The sequence below is a fragment of the Salmo trutta genome, chromosome 2 (assembly GCF_901001165.1).
Source record: "Salmo trutta chromosome 2, fSalTru1.1, whole genome shotgun sequence".
In the NCBI taxonomy this organism is placed as follows: domain Eukaryota; kingdom Metazoa; phylum Chordata; class Actinopteri; order Salmoniformes; family Salmonidae; genus Salmo; species Salmo trutta.
Genome location: NC_042958.1, coordinates 9,211,469 through 9,230,330, shown reverse-complemented (window position 1 = coordinate 9,230,330; position 18,862 = coordinate 9,211,469). Strand labels below are relative to the sequence as shown.

Genomic DNA, 18,862 nt, shown 5'->3' with positions numbered 1-18,862 from the left:
AAGTTTTACACAGATTTCTCAATTCTCGGAAGGATTGCCAGTCCCGGCCGGAGTCGGTACTTTTAGCCATGATAATCTGCAATGTTGTTAAAAACATAAATAAAGTGAATTTAGAGCCATTTCAGAATCCGGTATATCTAAGATACCATTAAGATCGCAATGGTAAAAAAGCTTGTTCACAATTTGTTTGACATTTTCTCCTTGTAATAATGCATGGTTTTGCCTTAGGAGTCCAAACATATCTAATGCAGACAATAGAAAAGTGATCACTAATATCCAGGGAGAAGACACCATTAGCCACAAATTTCTCTGGCGTATTTCTAAACATATGGTCAATTTAATGTTGATTTATTAGAATCCCTCAGATTTGGATGTGTGGGTTTGGTAATCAACAGAGGGAGGTTTAGGTTATTACAAAAATCCTTTAAACAGACTGAGTCTTGGGTTTCCCAGGACAGGTTAAAGTCACCGACGACAAACATCTCAGAAGTAGAAAAATAAACTATTAAGTCAGTGAGACTAGTTAACAACTAATTAACTAGGTTACTCGGAGCGGCAGGTAGCTTAGTGGGTAGAGCATTTGGCCAGTAACCCGAAAGGTTGCTGGATTGAATCCCTGAGCTGACTAGGTAAAAATCAGTCGTTCTGCCCCTGAACAAGGCAGGGAACCCACTGTTCCCCGGTAGGCCGTCATTGTAAATAAGAATTTGTTCTTAACTGACTTTCCTAGTTAAATAAAACAAACATTTATTTGTGGAGGGAGGGTGGTAGACTCGCAGAACCAGTTACTTTCGAATTAGAACCCAGTTGTAAGACTTAGAGCTAGAAATTCTAAATGTTTAGGCTGACAAGGTAAAAATCTGTCGTTCTGCCCCTGATCAAGGCAGTTAACCCACTGTTCCCTGGGCGCCGAAGACGTGGATGTCGATTTTAAGGCAGCCCGCCGCACCTCTCTGATTCAGAGGGGTTGGGTTAAATGTGGAAGACGCATTCAGTTGTAATACTGACTAGGTATCTCCCTTTCCCTTGAAGGACACCAATAATAAGAAGAGACTTGCTTGGGCCAAGAAACACGAGCAATGGATATTAGTGTTGGAGATCTGTCTTTTGGTTTGATGAGTCCAAATTTGAGATTTTTGGTTCCAACCGCAATGTCTTTGTGAGACGCAGAGTAGGTGAACAGATGGTCTCCGCATGTGTGGTTCCCACCGTGAAGCATGGAGGAGGTGGTGTGATGGTGTGGGGTTGCTTTCTGGCGACACTGTCTGTGATTTATTTAGAATTCAAGGCACACTTAACCAGCATGGCTACCACAGCATTCTGCAGCCATCCCATCTGGTTTGCGCTTAGTGGTACTATGATAGTCCCACTAAGCGCAAACCAGATGGGATGGCTGCAGAATGCTGTGGTAGCCATGCTGGTTAAGTGTGCCTTGAATTCTAAATAAATCACAGACAGTGTCGCCAGAAAGCAACCCCACACCATCACACCACCTCCTCCATGCTTCACGGTTTGTCAACAGGACAATGACCAAACACACCTCCAGGCTGTGTAAGGGCTATTTGACCAAGAATGAAAGTGATGGAGTACTGCATCAGATGACCTGGCCTCCACAATCACCCGACTTGAACCCAATTGAGATGGTTTGGGATGAGTTGGACCGCAGAGTGAAGGAAAAGCAGCCAACAAGTGTTCAGCATATGTGGGAACTCCTTCAAGACTGTTGGAAAAGCATTCCAAGTGAAGCTGGTTGAGAGAATGCCAAGAGTGTGCAAAGCTGTCATCAAGGCAAAGGGTAGTTACTTTGAAGAATCTCAAATATATTTTGATTTGTGTTATTTCATAGTTTTGATGTCTTCACTATTATTCTACAATTGTAGATAATAGTAAAAATAAAGAAAATCCCTTGAATGAGTAGGTGTCTCCAAACTTTTGACTAGTACTAATAAATATATATATATATATATATATATATATATATCCACACTCATGCCAAATTCGGCCCGCAGGCCGCCAGTTGGGGAACCCTGGGATACAACAACTTGCAGTCCCCCCAGGGCTGAAGTTGTGAACACCAACATGATGGCATCTGGAACAAAATGTATTTTTCTCTGGTATTGCCCTGAATGTTTTCATTTTTTTCTGTGAACTTCAGTTTTCACCAATGTTGTCTGTGACTCTCTTTGATTGCATCAAACATCAATATGAAGTGAATGTGTTTAAACCAAATCCCTTACTGTAACTTAATATGGACTCAGCATTGCTGACATACAGTATGATTCCTCAAGTGTTGTTCTTAGATCAGGTGAACAACTGCAGCTCTGGAACGTATTCCTATAGTCAAGGAAGAGACCGGTGTACTGACTAATATTATGTTATAACTTGCCCTGAGAATCTGTGAAGGTGAAAGTGCCCATTACCACATATATTGAACCATCTGTAGGCTCTTTACCAACAGATTTACTGCCAGACTTCCAGCTGCTTCTATGCACAGAACATATTTTGCCTTAATGTGTTATAAATTCCTTGTAGCAGATGCATCTGCCATATTGCGAGTAGGAGGCCACTTTTAGTCTATTGAGATGCACCCATGCGTTTTCTCTTGATGTTTTACTAGAATTAAATCTAGTTTTCCTCTCCTGTATTTTGCAGATTTAACAAGAACTACCGAGGCAGTGGCCGGTAGAACTAATCACTCACTAATGGCAGCCTCCCACAAGTCAACCTAGCTAAACATAATTTTCCTCCGCAACCAGGCGATATGTTTATTTATTTAACCTTTATTTAACTAGGCAAGTCAGTTAAGAACAAATTCTTATTTACAATGACGGCCTAGGAACAGTGGGTTAACTACCTTGTTCAGGGGCAGAACGGCAGATTTTTACCTTGTCAGCTCGGGATTTTGTGTGTGTGTGTCACATTTTTACGTTTTCAAGCTCATTTGTCTTTTTAATTAGTTTGTCATGGCCGTTTATGGTCCCAGTTTGAAGTTGTTTGTGTGTGCATGTCCTTGCTCGATTCACCGTGTTTTAATCGGATTGTGTTTTGGATTATGTTCAAGGACACCCCAATCCAGAACACTTCCTGTGGGAGGAGTACTTAGAAGACAATGGTTCCACGGCAGTTCCAAGCCAGGCTTTCTGTATGGTAAGCACTAGGCACAGAACAGCTGGCTAGCTTTGTATCAGACAGCGCTTTGTGTGTGTGTGTGTGTGTGTGTGTGTGTGTGTGTGTGTGTGAGAGTCACACGGCACCATTGTTGTTCCAAGGCTCTGCTGCAATCTAACGGCTTCTTTAGTGTTTCATAATGATATCCTTTATTGTCTAACAAAACTCCTGCAAACAATTGAAATTGAAGGCAGTTTTAATAATGGTTGTGGTTAGGTTCCTTTTCACAATAACGACAAGTCATGTTTTCCTCAGTTTGACATCGGTTTGTCACTTTCTCTGACCTGGGCCCGTATCCACAAAGCATCTCAGAAAAGGTGCTAGGAAACCCGTTTTTAGACTAAAACAACTCACAGCTCAGAGTAGGTTTTAGGATGATGTTAAGACAGGGCCCAGATAATCTCTGAGCCAGGAGTAAAATCAACTCATAAAAGTTTATCTCAGCTGGTAATCACGACCGTTTGAGGTACCGCAAAGGAAAGATGGTGATGACGCTCATTGACCTTGTTCGGTGGTTGTCCGAAGCATGCACAGCTGGCGACGCCTCATCGCGGTTGGTTATGTAACTGTACATCACATGTTGCAATGTTAAAACGATTGATATAATTTTCAGCTGACATGATCACTTTGCCTACTCTTAATTCTTGGCATGTTGGCATGCATACTTTAAATTTTTATTTTTTTTACCAATTCTGATGCTCCCGTTTTAACAACTCTAAATTGCTTTGGCATAGTTGGCATCAAATCACTTGCCGATAATGTTGCATAAAACATTTCAAAGGTCTATCCATTTTCATTGAACACAATCAAAGTTAACGTGGGCCCTAGATGGCTTCCATTTACCAATTTATAGGCAAGCCCAATTAAGGCATATATTTAACAACAGGATATTGCTCTCCAAAGGGATAACTTTGAATAACATGATTTTAGGTTAATTAAATAATACAATTAAAAATACTATTATTTATTAGCCTATGTGGTTATAAGTATTTAGGCATATCATGTGAAATCATTTTCAAAAGCTCCAGACACACTGTTGGTTGTAGGTGTAGATTATTTATAGATGTTGTAGGTGTAGATGATTTATAGATGCTGTTGCATGTAGGTGTAGATGATTTATAGATGCTGTTGGTTGTAGGTGTAGATGATTTATAGATGCTGTTGCATATAGGTGTAGATTATTTATAGATGCTGTTGCATATAGGTGTAGATTATTTATAGATTGATCATATAGAAATATCAAAACATTCATGACACATGTGGCGCAGGAACCTTTTTCTCTTATCAAGACACTTGCACAACTCTTAACCGGTTAGGACAGCTCATGATGTGTCCTAAAATATCTGTTTACTTAGTCGGAGTCCTATGGCTAAAATGTTTCTTGCATAGCCTTTATTTTTACATATAAGAGTAGGAGTAAAATGTCTCTCTTCTCAGTACTTACGACCAATTTTAGACTCTGAGACGATTTATGGATACGGCCCCTGTCATTCTCATTCAGAAACTCCCTGTGTCAAACTCAGACTTCCTCTCTGCCCTAAAGATCTCCACTGTCAACTTCCTCTTCCCTGCATGACATCTGCACAGCTCCACACAGTTTCACACCCTCAAATCCTCTCCTCTGGCTGAGTTTCTGGCTGACGGGGCCTGTCCTCACCTCTGCTTTCCTCTCCGAGAGCTGAGTACAGTGTGACTGACAGCCCTGTCTTGTCTTCCATCTCCACCCCTGCGGTATGTCGCTCTTGCTCCCTTCACTTCCTCCTTTCTCTTCCCCATCACAGAGAGCTCCTCACAGTTTCCCGGTGAACATGAAGCTGGAGGCGGTGGACAGGAGGAACCCCATGCTGGTCCGTGTGGCCACCGTCGCAGACACTGAAGACTACAGGGTCAAGGTGAGGGGGAGGAAGGTGAAGAGGTGGGGTAAGAGAGGGGACGATGGAGTGAGAGGGAAAGGATTGATAGTGAACCAAATTAAAGGATGATTGCGGGGGTGAGAGTAGGTGAGGGATGAGAGGAGGGCATGTGGAAAGAAGTAAGGGGATGGGGAGTGTTAGTCAGGGTGAGGAGGCCTGCTGAGTGACATGGCAGATGACGCTGATCTGGCAGCTCCTACACCACATCTGTTCAGGACTGCGTCTCTGTGAAATGAGCAGGCTGGAGAGTCTGCAGAAGCCACTTGGTGGTGCTGCTCTTGTTAAACCACTAAGAAGCCTTGTACTGAGACTTTGTAGTGTGTGTGCCAGGGCGCATGCCCCTGTGCGTGTTTGTACTGCATGCCAATGAGTTTGCGCACATGCCTGATGTGTGTATTGGGTGTTTATACAGTTGATGATTGACAGAGCAGAGTGTCTCATTTCTCACCATATTTGTCCTATCACGTCACGCTGCTTAGTCAGTCTAGCAGAGGAATCCCCCAACGTGTCTCAGTGTGATTAAAACCCCCTAGAGTCGATTTCCGCGCCCCCTCAATCGACTGTGTCCGCCGACGTCGCATTTTCGCATCTGCGGTGAAAGGTGACAGAGCTAGATTGACATTTGTCAGACCATGAGACATCCCGAAAATTGGTCTTCTCACAACATCTATAGCGTCCGAACGGTTTGGCCTACAAACTATTATGACCCTCTATGGAAAGATGAGACGCTCACAAACATGATGGTGTTCTCCGTTTTGCTCTATGAAAAAGCGTCTTGGGACTCAGCTGAAGTCGGTACAGCCGTTCTGACAACTTCTGTCTGTAGTGTCCCAACAGTTTGGGCTACACACTGTTGTTTTGCTCTAGAATGCTCACAGGCCTCAAGACTCGTCTGAAGGTCTGCCGGTACCAGTTAAAACAAATTATGGAAGTGTATATATGGAGACAGTTTAGTGGCAAAAATAAGGGGTCAAATACATGTACAACTTTTTTTTTTAAATCCTTATGTTTCCTGATCTTTCTTATCTATCTGTTGTTCCATGTAGTGAATCTGTTATTCAGTGCATTTTTATGGGTTAATAGCAGTAAGGCCAAATTAAATGTATCAATTTTTTATTATTTAAAATAAAATACTTTTAAGGGGTCTTAAAATTCAAAATCAAATAGCTAAGTGATCCTTGTTATGACCTTAGAACAATTCCATATAGTTTAATAGAACCCCTCTCCTTCGGCTTAGACTGTAGAGGGTTCATGATTATGTCATCAGACAGGCGTCATTAACTCCTAGTGGCTTTAGCATGTGTCAAAGCAGTTTATGGACTGCATCGATTCTCCCCCACCCGGCCCCCAGTTAAAATGGCATCCGTCTTCACCGGAACCCTCTCGTCATCCGTTAGTGGTTGGTGCTACATAAGACATACAAGGATTTCTTTGTGTAGCTACTCCAGGGACACACACAGGGGTCAAACCTGCTGGCTTCCCTGGTGGAACACTATAGCGACACTGAACCATGGTTATGAGCTGCTGCTTGTCAGTACTGTAACACCACTGAACCATGGTTATGAGCTGCAGCTTGTCAGTACTGTAACACCACTGAACCATGGTTATGAGCTGCAGCTTGTCAGTACTATAGCACCACTGAACCATGGTTATGAGCTGCTGCTTGTCAGTACTGTAACACCACTGAACCATGGTTATGAGCTGCTGCTTGTCAGTACTGTAACACCACTGAACCATGGTTATGAGCTGCAGCTTGTCAGTACTATAACACCACTGAACCATGGTTATGAGCTGCAGCTTGTCAGTACTGTAACACCACTGAACCATGGTTATGAGCTGCAGCTTGTCAGTACTGTAACACCACTGAACCATGGTTGAGCTGCAGCTTGTCAGTACTGTAACACCACTGAACCATGGTTATGAGCTGCAGCTTGTCAGTACTGTAACACCACTGAACCATGGTTATGAGCTGCAGCTTGTCAGTACTGTAACACCACTGAACCATGGTTATGAGCTGCAACTTGTCAGTACTGTAACACCACTGAACCATGGTTATGAGCTGCTGCTTGTCAGCTGACAAGTCATCATGATTTGGATACAGAAATCTAAAAACACGGTGAGTTTTGAGAGGCATCGGTCAAAGCGCTGGTGATGTTAGTATAGATTAGGATTTTGGTGGATCTTTAGTATTACGCTGAAAGTTGCACTATGAGAGCCCTTGCCAGCTAATGAGGAAGATTCATTGATTAGCTTTAAGTAGCATGATGTATAATTCATGCATCTTGAAATAAGGATGTGTAATCAAGGCCCTACTTCATAAACTTCAGTCCTATCTAACTTTGCTGTTTGAAGTATAGGCACCTGAGTTGCCTAACCCGTTCACAGGATTGGTTAACTCTTCAGGTTCCTAGGGTCTCCACCGACCTAGGTAAATCTGCTTTTAGTTTTAATGCACCGTATTGCTGGAACAAAATAAGTTTCATCTGGATGTTCTTGTGCTGTTCTGGCAATGTAAAGTATTGATTGGGGACTTATTTGTGGAGAAATGTAACCAGCTGATTTGTGATAATTTCATATAAGGAAATCAGTCAATTAAAGGTGCGGCCATGGGAGTGCATAAGCCCACCCACTTGGGAGACCTGCCCACCAACTGGGGAGCAAGGCCCAGCCAATCAGAATACAGACATAAATACTCCTCAGTTTCATCAGCTGTCCGGGTGGCTGGTCTCAGACGATCCTGCAGGTGAAGAAGCCGCATGTGGAGGTCCTGGACTGGCGTGTTTACATGTGGTCTGCGGTTGTGAGGCTGGCTGGACGTAATTCTCTAAAATGATGTTGGAGGTGTCTTATGGTAGAGAACATTCAATTCTCTGGCAACAGCTCAGGTGGACATTCCTTCAGTCAGCATGCCAATTGCACGCTCCCTCAAAACTTGAGACAAACTGCACATTTTAAAGTGGCCTTTTATTGTCCGCAGCACAAGGTGCATCTGTGTAATGATCATGCTGTTTAATCAGCTTCTTGATATGCCACACCTGTCAGGTGGCGAAGGAGAAATGCTCACTGACAGGGATGTAAACAAATTTGTGGCCAAAATTTGAGAGAAATACTGTTTTTGTGCGTGTGGGACATTTCTGGGATTTTTTATTTTATCTCATGAAACATGAGACCAACACTTTACGTGTTGCGTTTTATATTGTTTTTCAGTATAGTTTGCATATAATGTTTATTTATGATACATACATACATACATACATGCATACATGCATGCATGCATGCATGCATGCATGCATGCATGCAGGGCACATTTGTAAAAGAGACCTATGTCACAATATGTCGTCCCTGTTAAAATAAAGGTTAAATCAAACAATAAAAATAATCAGATCTTCCACACCGTATTTAATGTCATGCATTACATTGTAGTTTCAAAGAGTCCTCTACTAGGAGCAGGTACTGTATTTTCAACCAGCTCTATAATCATTAAACTTGGTGTCCTAAAATGTTTGATTACTACGGTCTCTAAATATTTCAAGTTTAGTCAATACAAATTTAATTTTACACATGGTCACAGCACACTTTATGAAGAACAATGATATACTAATGTGGTTGTTTCTTGTTTCTCTCTCTCTGTGTATTTCAATTTCTCTCGGTCTCTGTGTCTTATCTCTGTATGTGTGTGTATGTCTCTCTCTCTCTTCTCTTTCTCTCTGTATCAATCAGATCCGTTTTGATGGCTGGCACGAGAAGTTTGACTTCTGGGTGGACTCTGACCTGCCGGACCTTCACCCTGTGGGCTGGTGTGCCCGGACAGGTCACCCCCTGGAACCCCCCCTCTGTGAGTTCACAACCCCTTTGTGTGTGTGTGTGTGTGTGTGTGTGTGTGTGCATCAGTGAATGCAATGAGCTTGTGTTTTTCTCTGTGTGTATATGTATGTGTGTGTGTGTGTGTGTCTCTGTGTGTGTGCACATCTGCGAGTGTGGGCTCTTCACTAACCGTTCCACTTCCCAACACCCTCACCTACACACAAATCAGTAGACTCCATTCTTCTCAAGGACAATTCCATAGCCCATATATTGATCCTGTCCCTTTCAGAGGTAAATCTCACTGACATTAGAGCACAGCTGATAGAATGGTGCAAAGTGTTTTCTATCGCACAGGGATTTGTAGTGCGCTGCATATCTTCATATACAGCCCAAAAACAAACTTTTATTCATTTCCAAGTAGTCCTTTGTTGTGATTGACAGGTTGGCACAGTGCATTGTCTTGACCTTGAAAATGTCTTGACCTTCGAAGAATGCCATCTGTTTTTCTCCTTCAACGTTGGCCGTGATTTGTTTTTCTTGACGTTTTACCGCTGACCGACTGTTTTTAGGGGTAAAATATAAATGGCTGCAACGGAAAACAATTTTAGAAATAAGGAACACAAGTCTAATCTTATTCCAAGTGGAGGACTCGTCTCCTTCAGAGACTGTAACAAATCACTTCAGTTCCCCCTTTTGGTAAACACGTCTGGGACGACCAATGAAATGTGTGTGCATGGGTATGCCAGGGAGAAAGAAGTCGTTTTATCTTGGCAACAGCAATACAGGCCATAAACCTGACTTGAATACCATAGATCTTATTTTGGTTTGTCTTAGAAGTTTGGTGGGTAATGTATTATGGCAAGATACATTTTGGATGTTGCTCTAGAGGTCTTAATCTCTTCATTTTGGAAATCTACCACATAAGCAGAGCCTTAAGGGCTATTTGTCTACCCTGACACACGAAATATGTATTGGTCTACCCCAGTTAACCCTCTGTAAGGCCTTTTCCATTCATTGTAACTCAATTTTAGTTACTCATCACGCATAGGTTTGATGTATATATGTATACCACTGACTGCAGTTGCTGACCCAAGTTAACCTACTACTTGCCTATTGGCTAAATCAAACAATGAAAATGTATTATGAAGCCAAGATCAATGATCGAAAGAATTGTGGGAAAAAACTTTGGAATACTTTTTTAAATGAAATTATTGGCAGAAAGACAAATTTAAACTCCATCTTTCATTGAATCAGATGACTTATTCATCACAAAACCATTTCATGTTGCAAGTTATTTTAATGATTACTTCATTGGCGAAATGGGCAAACTTACGTGCACAATTGGCCTAGCGTCGTCCGGGTTAGGGAGAGTTTGGCCGGCAGGGATATCCTTGTCTCATCGCGGACTAGCGACTCCTGTGGCGGGCCGGGCGCAGTGCACGCTGACCAGGTCGCTAGGTGTACGGCGTTTCCTCCGACACATTGGTGCGGCTGGCTTCCGGGTTGGATGCACGCTGTGTTAAGAAGCAGTGCGGCTTGGTTGGGTTGTGTTTCGGAGGACGCATGGCTCTCGACTTTCGCCTCTCCCAAGTCCTTGCGGGAGTTGTATCGACGAGACAAGACAGTAACTACTAACAATTGGATACAACGAAAAAGGGCGTACTTTAAAAAAAAAACGGTTTAACTAATGATGAAAAAAATCATTGTAAGTTAGAATTTTGTTAAGTTGGTGTGGGAGAGGTGGAATGATTATTGTTATTGATCAATAATGACAAACCTCCTGGCATTGACAACTTAGATGGAAAGCTACTGATGGTAGCTGACTCTAAAGCAAACTGTTGGATATAATGGTGTATGACCAAATACAATGCTATTTCTCTGTAAACAAATTGACAACAGACTTTCAGCATGCTTATAGAGAAGGGCACTCAATATGTATGTACTGCACAGACCCAAATGACTGATGATTGGTTGAAAGAAATTGATAATAAGAAGATTGTGGGAGCTGTACTGTTAGATTTCAGTGCAGCTCCAAAAAAAATGGAGCATTATCCTCAAATGAAGCAAGGCTTGTGATTGTTGGTATTGTTTTTGTCCCCATGCAGCACATGCAGGATCTTCTGACCTTAAGAGCTCCGTGACCCAGGGAGTGTGTCCCACCCCAGGCTGCAGGGGCGTGGGCCACATCAAAGGGGCCAAATACACAGGACACCACAGGTAAAACAACCGTTGATGACAACACTGTCTGACACTATGGCCCGGTCCAGTAACAACCCCAATCTCCAAAGCACTTCATGGAGATCTGATGAGCAATGTGTTATTAGCTCCACCTTGGTTTTTGAAAGCAGGGTTCTACACTGACTTTTTACACTGGTGGCATTGGTGTTACCAACTTTTTCAGTTTGTGGCACCAGCACATGATTTGGTCGCCCAAAATATATATTTTTTTATAGTTGATAATGGCCTTGCCTATGTCCCATAATGTGCCTGCATTTCATACAGAACCAGGCTAATATAACTAGCCATCTTTTAAATTAGCATGCCCTTGTCTTCTTACATTGATTTAGATATAGTTACTGGAACAGAAAAGAGACTGTTAAAATAATACCAGAACGATATCACGGGGGAGAAAAAAAAGTAAGCGGGAAAAAGGACTGATTTCCCCCAGTTCAGGTTTTCGCTCTCAATCACTTTTTTTAATAGAAAAACAAACAAAATGTGATGTTTTCAGTCCACAACAAAGCTTATTTACAGTTGTAAATATGTACCATATATATTATTATTTATATTATTGTCCCATTCACTTCTCTTGACCTGCACTGGAGCTCGTACCTTAAGAATTTCACTGTACTCCGCAATTACATCTGTGACCCTGTGCATGTGACTAATAAATTCTCTAAACTAAACTAAACCATGTCACGGTGCCATTTTGTTTGGCCTGGGATAAATTTAAGAAATTTATTTTATTTGCCCATTCCTCCTGACAGAGCTGGTGTAACTGAGTCAGGTTTGTAGGCCTCCTTGCTCGCACACGCTTTTTCAGTTCTGCCCACATATTTTCTATAGGATTGAGGTCAGGGCTTTGTGATGGCCACTCCAATACCTTGACTTTGTTGTCCTTAATCCATTTTGCCACAACTTTGGAAGTATGCTTGGGGTCATTGTCCATTTGGAAGACCCATTTGCGACCAAGCTTTAAATTCCTGACTGATGTCTTGAGATGTTGCTTCAATATATCCACATAATTTTCCTACCTTATGATGCTATCTATTTTGTGAAGTGCACCAGTCACTCCTGCAGCAAAGCACCCCACACAACATGATGCGGCCACCCCCGTGCTTCACGGTTGCAATGGTGTTCTTCGGCTTGCAAGCCTCCCCCTTTTTCCTCCAACATAATAATGGTCATTATGGCCAAACAGTTATATTTTTGTTTCATCAGACCAGAGGACACTTCTCCAAAATGTACAGTCTTTGTCCCCATGTACAGTTGCAAACCGTAGTGTCTTTTTATGACGGTTTTTGAGCAGTGGCTTCTTCCTTGCTGAGCGGCCTTTCAGTTTATGTCAATATAGGACTCGTTTTACTGTGGATATAGATACTTTTGTACCTGTTTCTTCCAGCATCTTCACAAGGTCCTTTGCTGCTGTTCTGGGATTGATTTGCACTTTTCGCACCAATATACCAATATACCCATCTGTAACACGGGCCCCAAAATAAAATCCCACCCCCAAAGATCTTCCTGTGGCCAAAGTGTTGAATACAATGTGTTAACAGTGCTGAGTAAGAACTTTAAACATGAATTCAGCCATAAAAACAGCAGCTCTTTGCTGTATTCATTGACAGCGTCTCTCTAGAGTTGGTTTTAAAAGTTTTGAAATCTCACAAGATCAACTTTGCTGTAGCTTTTTTTACGCTTGCTACGTTACTGCAGAGAAATCTGAGCATTCCGATTTGCCAGCGTAGGCCTATATTGCACTTGATTTGCTTTCCGGGACCGGCGGGAAGGTGGGTTTGTACCTTCAGAATGGGAACAATTCACCTACTTCGCGAGCAGAGCAGCCGGAATGGGTGCACCTACCACCAACAGCACGACATGAATAAAATAAAAAATAGGAACGCAAGGCTTTCTAGTTGTTGTTTTTTACAGAAATGTGCGGTTGATGACCACTGGCCTAGATTGAAAATAGCATTATTACAATATTTTTTTCACTGGCCCAAGCTGCCCACTGATGACGGGGATGATTGACTGGCCCGGAGGGTTTCCCAAATGTTGAGTCCTGACACACACCGACTGGGGCATTCCTGGGCCGTATTTGCCTCTTCAGAAAGTTGGTTTATTTTGGGTAATTACATTTTACTGCTTAAATAAATCATGATGGTAAAAATTTAAAATAAGGTTATTGTGAACCATAAATGCAAATGTTTTGGTTGCACTATCGAACCCCTGATAGGCTTGGAAGGACTTTCAGCATATTGCTTATACCTATCAAATCCTTTCTGGTAATAGCTAAGGATGGTTTGGGCCAGACTTATGCCCAGCTTGGCTTTTCTGATAGAATGTCACCATTGTTTAGGGGCATCATTTATTTTTGCTCAATTTGCTGTTTGTTCCATTGATCCAGATTAGGAAGGGATAATACCTCAAATGAAGGTATTATCCACCAGCAGCTGGGGTTGGCAAGGTGAGACTTGGATGCCGTTGTCATTGGGTAATAGATAAGCTGCCGGTTGGTTGGCTCCATGCAACAACAGTGAGGTTGGAGGAGTGCCTCCACAAAGGGGAGAAAGAGGGCTGATGAAGCCTGGTGAAGCCAACCCTGTAGCCTACCCTCCTCGCTGTGTCTCTCTCCCTGAGCATCTGTCTGAGGATTCCTCTCCACCCTGTAGCCTACCCTTGTCTCTGTGTCTCTCTCCCTGAGCATCTGTCTCGCTCTCTTTCTCGATCTCATTCTCTCGCTCTCTTTCTCTCTCGATCTCATTCTCTTTATTTCTTTCTTTCTCTCTCTCTCTCACGCGCTCTCTCTCCCCCCCGAGCATCTGTCTGAGGATTCAACTCGCCCTCTGCTATTTTGATACCACACCTTTTCCAAGGATGTAATCAACGCTGAATGTAATGAGAGACCATGCATATTCTTCTCTCCCCGCCCCTCTCCACTAGCTACAGTGGGATCCTCCTGAAAGACCAATGATTACAATGGCTCCTGACCGACTCCCCATCCGCAGTACCATTCTACGTATAAGCCCTGCTGCTGCTGCAGAAAAGAAATCCACCACGTTTTAGAAAACCTGTCTCGAACCCAACCTCATTAGTAACTAATTTGCATTCCAAATGCATGAATTAAAATGAAGTAGAAATGTAATTGCTTCTTTTGTTATGACAGAATTAAATATGTCTCTCTCTGAAAGGTTGAGGTTCCCTTCAGAGTAGTTTTCTTCCTATTGTCTTTATGATGTTAAAAAAAGTAAACAAGACACTCTCACTCACTCCCATAGAAGTGTCTTCCGTCATTTCTGCAGTACGTGGGAGCTACTGTATTTAATACCCCCACACGGCAGTACGCTCCGGCTCCGGCAGTACGCTCCGGCAGTACGCTCCGGCAGTACGCTCCGGCAGAACGCTCCGGCAGTACGCTCCGGCAGCCTTAATCATTTTGATGAAAAGTGTTATTATTGGTGAAGAGGTAATGTTATCCTGATGTGAAGTTTGGTATTAGCTTGGGGATTACGTGATGAGGTAGCCAGAGTTAATGTACTGTTTTAGCGAGCGTTATGCAATCTCATTACCCCACGAGAATATTTATAAAATGGTGCATTTACTTGGAAGAAAAACGTTATAATAATAAAACTTGTATGCGTTGAGGGACCTTTGAGCGTTTTATACATTATATTGGTTATTTAACATTTTGACCTTAAAGGGTCAGCTCATGACCCCGCACAAAAACAAGTCATGTCGATTTCCATCGAGATCACCTTGAGATAATGTGATTGGAAAGGGCCCGCTTTGGCTCTTTCCTGAATTTCAGAACAATCCAGCACGACCCTTTCCTCAAATTGATCTTATCTCTTATCTGCAGTGGAGGAAAGGACACAGAATATGGTGACAGAACCTTCTCCTTTTTCTGAACGCTCACTACTGCTGCTGCAGTCTATTTCTGAGCTCCTCCTGCTTCAGTTGCTAGTGGTTCTGCTGTCCCATCATGCATCATTCCATTTTAATGAACACAAGCGTTGTGGATTTCCACAGCGGGCGTCAACAGAAATGGTCTTGTCCAGGGCTTAAAGTCTCCAGTCTGCAGAAGGCTCAGTTCCAATACCTTATCAAAAATGTACATATCTGTGTTTCTCCTTGGTCCGCGCTATGGTTTAGTTGGTCCCAAGGCAGGAAGGGGGGGAGTTGTGTGTGCGTGTGAAGTTATGGCAGCAGATGCCGGTGTGTGTGTGAGGAGAAACGCATTGTGTTAGCAGCTTAGCAGTAAACACATAATAACTTGATTAAGTACTACATCTGTAAGTACGTAAATAACAAAAACAGATTTGGCCGTTGTTTATGTTTCTCGGTCCAACATTTTCTAGATTTACCCCAGTGTCCTTCCAACAGAGTGCTCTCTCTCTCTCGCTCTCGCTCGCTCGTAAGTCTTATCTACTCCTGTTTCCAGTGGAATTTCGTCAAGTTCATAGCCAGACTTGAGATGCGTAAAGGGAGCTTATGGACTGTAGTGGAGCGTGAAGACTGTGTGATGGTGTTAGAGGAACTCCTCTTTGTCTTTTGACCTCTCACTCCTATGCCCTGAAACTAGCTGTATGTACCAGTGTTTCCTCTACCATTTTATATAGGCGGTACGGCCGCCCACTTAGCTCTGTTGGTCCCCTAGCTGACGGAGTTTGGCCACTTGGTTGACAGTTGTCATGTCAAAGCATGCCTGGATGTTGCTTTGGGGATGCCCTGCCTTGAAAATAATAATGCGGGAAACAAACGACAGCAGTTGGCCCTCACCCCAGTGACTTGCTTCAGTTGCTTGCTGTGACACTTATGGTGATCCCTCTTCCACTTGTTACTGTATTTTGTCAGTCATGGTTGGCCAGCTTTTCAGCCATCAGAATGTGAGAGTTGTCAGCTGTATCTGTAAATCTATACTCTCCCACTGTTAGCCAAGGCCTTAAAGGGATACTTCAGGATTTTGGCAGTGAGGCCCCTTGTCTACTTCCCCAGAGATTAACTCATGGATGTCATTTGTATGTCTCTGCCTGCAGTTTGAAGGAGGTTGTTAACTAGCGTTAGCGCAATTGCTAACTATTGCTAGCAGATACCATAGACTTTCAGTCATTGTACTTCAGTCATTGCACTAGTTAGCAATGACTGGCGAGCCAACGCTAGTTAGCATTGGCTCGCGAAACTACCTCTAACTTTCTTCATACTGGACGCAGAGACATAAAAATGTCCAAATCCCGAAGTATCCCATTAAAAGATAAGTACAGAGTCTGCTAATTCTGCAGATGGGGCTGCAGGTCCCCTCAGGTTTGTGTGGAAAGGTAAGAGTGTGCTACACATCTCTGTTTATAAGAGCAGTATATTTGAGGTATTACTCAGTCTTTCATCACCAATGTTCCCTTAGTCAGTCATGGGGTCGTGTGTGTGTGTGTGTGCGCGCGTTACGAGAACAGCGTCGCCTGCCAGATGGAGTTCCATCCCCAGATGTGAATACGTTAAGTCCCCCCAAAATAAAGAGTGTCTCAGTTCTCTCCTGTCAATGACACAGCATCAAGCTAATTAGTATCAGAACCCTCCTGAGGTATTCGACAAGTATCAATGGAAAAACATTGAAGAGCTTTGCGCTCTCTCTCTCTGTATCTCTGTCTCCCTCTCTTTATCTTTCACTCCATTTCATACTTCATTTGCTGCATTCTCTCATTTCTTCATCACGTTTTTTGGCCTCTTCATTGTGGTTTGTAATGTATTTTTCATGTTTATTTCAAGGTTTGTCTTCTTGCTGTTTTGTGGAACGTTGTTGCCACTTGAGTCACAGTCTAAAGTGGAATTCACTGAACTGAACTAAAATAAGTATGGGAGGGAGGGGAGAGGAAGAGGGGGGAGCGGGAGAGGAAAAGGGAGGGGAAGAGGGAGAGAGCGGGGAAAGGAGTTGAATCCTCAGACAGACAGAGCTAGCCTCTGAATTTCTAAAGTAGTGATTTGCTGCAGAAAATATGCTCTAGGTCAGCGAAGCCTAGAGATTCATATAATTAAATACTTTGAACAGCCACACAATAGCAATATGTCTTTACTCTTTACTGTTTCTGGTGGCCTGGAACTCAGCACCACACGCTGAGCAGTTTTTACACTGGCTTTCTCCACATTGTAATTTTGAAGGGCCAGTTTGACTAATACGCAGTGACAGACTGGGCCAAACGTGTCCTGCTGCTGCATCCTGGGCTGGCCGACTGAGAAGTGCATGAGCTTGACGCCCATTCTTCTCTCTCTCGCTCTTTCTCTTCCTGGCTCAATCTTTCTATCTGTCTCTCTGTGTCACTCTCTCTCTTTCTCTTTCTCTCTCTCTCTCTCTCTCTCTCTCTCTCTCTCACCCCTCCCTCCTTCTCTCCCCTCCACAGTGCCTTCGGCTGTCCCTACTCTGACATCAACATGAAGAAGGAGGTCGTGCTGCCCGACCGTCTGGGCGGCGAGAAGCAGATCACCTTTGTCCCTGTGCACTTTGTCCAGAAGACCAAGAGGCTGTGCACCGCCGATGACCAGGAGGAAGCCACGCCACCCCAGGATGTTCCCATGGAGACCAGGTGAGGGCGTGTGATGTCATTGTGATGACGCGTCAAGGTGGCCAGCTGGCCCTGTTTGAAACGGGTTAAAATTCTTCCTTCCATCCTCACTAATGAAAGCTTTCACCCATCCTGACATGTCAGATATAAGTGACGAGTGGAGGAGGAAGGGATGCATTTTCAGTCTTTAAACACTGTCGGTGTCGCCACCCAACTGAGATTTCTAATTGAAACTGCCTACAGCCTTGGAAGGAGGGGAGACTTGGCTAAATGCAATCCAATGTAATTTAACCATTGTTTCAGATTCCACTGAGGGGACCTGATACTGTTCTAATCTAGCAAAGGAGCAGCTGTCATTACATTTTTAAGGCTTTATCTAAAAGGCATAAGAGAGGACCGCACGCCACTCTCTGCAAATTCCAAGGTTAGAATGTTTCCGTCAAACGATGGAGTCGGAGACGAGGCAGATCACGTGTTGTTGACTTCTCTGTCAGATACGTTTTTAAGGGCGGTGAGTTGCATTTTCCCACCATGTCCACAGCAGATACATAAGTGTTTAGAATCAGAAGCGTTTGGTCAAACGCCGACTCAGCACTGCTGATCGGCTTAGTTTACACGCTGCTCAGAGGGATTTTCTGCAATTGCATTGGGTCTGCTCCATTCGTCTAGGCCTGGTTGGGCCGTGGATGGCTAGCCTGCCAGAGTTTACAGTAGGAAGCTTTTCAAGTCTAATAGCCTAACGGGAGCCGAGCCGTGATGAGCAGTTTTAATATAAAACAAACTCGATTATCAACTCCGAGGTGTCTTTAATGTGTCGGATGTAATGTCAGATTAAAATGTCATTTGTCGGGATGTTTAGAGAAGCTAATTAAAGTAATGCTGTGTTTGTGATACGATTTGGAATGGTGTCAAGTTGTGGTACCTGCCAAAGACTCTATAAGAGTAGGCTGTGCTAGTGGTTACTCGTGAGGATGTTACCTTCAAGGTCAGCATTTATTTTAGTGATTTATCGATCGCTTACAGTACGTGAAAATGTTTCCTTAAAGAAAATAATGTATCTTTGATCTGGGCAAATAGTACAAAAGCAAGACCATTGGTACTCCTGCATGCACCTCTCAGTACGGACTACGGAGGCATCTAGCTGTTGGGTGTGTCTAGACACTATTCTTACAGCATCCGATACAGTTTTGTGTTATTATTCCACAAAAA

At 43.2% G+C, this 18,862-nt stretch overlaps 1 protein-coding gene across 9 annotated transcripts in view; it reads left to right on the top strand.

The window, feature by feature from the left end:
• LOC115150204 (lethal(3)malignant brain tumor-like protein 4) overlaps positions 1-18,862 on the top strand; it is a 133,045-nt gene that overhangs the window by 40,670 nt on the left and 73,513 nt on the right. For all 9 annotated transcript variants that reach the window (XR_003867071.1, XM_029693323.1, XM_029693306.1 and 6 more), the window contains 5 exons: positions 3,062-3,147; positions 4,950-5,060; positions 8,802-8,916; positions 10,991-11,102; positions 17,492-17,674. Coding sequence is in view for 8 of the 9 variants with exons in the window: in XM_029693323.1 (XP_029549183.1) it covers positions 3,062-3,147; positions 4,950-5,060; positions 8,802-8,916; positions 10,991-11,102; positions 17,492-17,674 (607 nt within the window). In the remaining variant the exon portion in view is untranslated. The remainder of the gene's footprint in view (positions 1-3,061; positions 3,148-4,949; positions 5,061-8,801; positions 8,917-10,990; positions 11,103-17,491; positions 17,675-18,862) is intronic.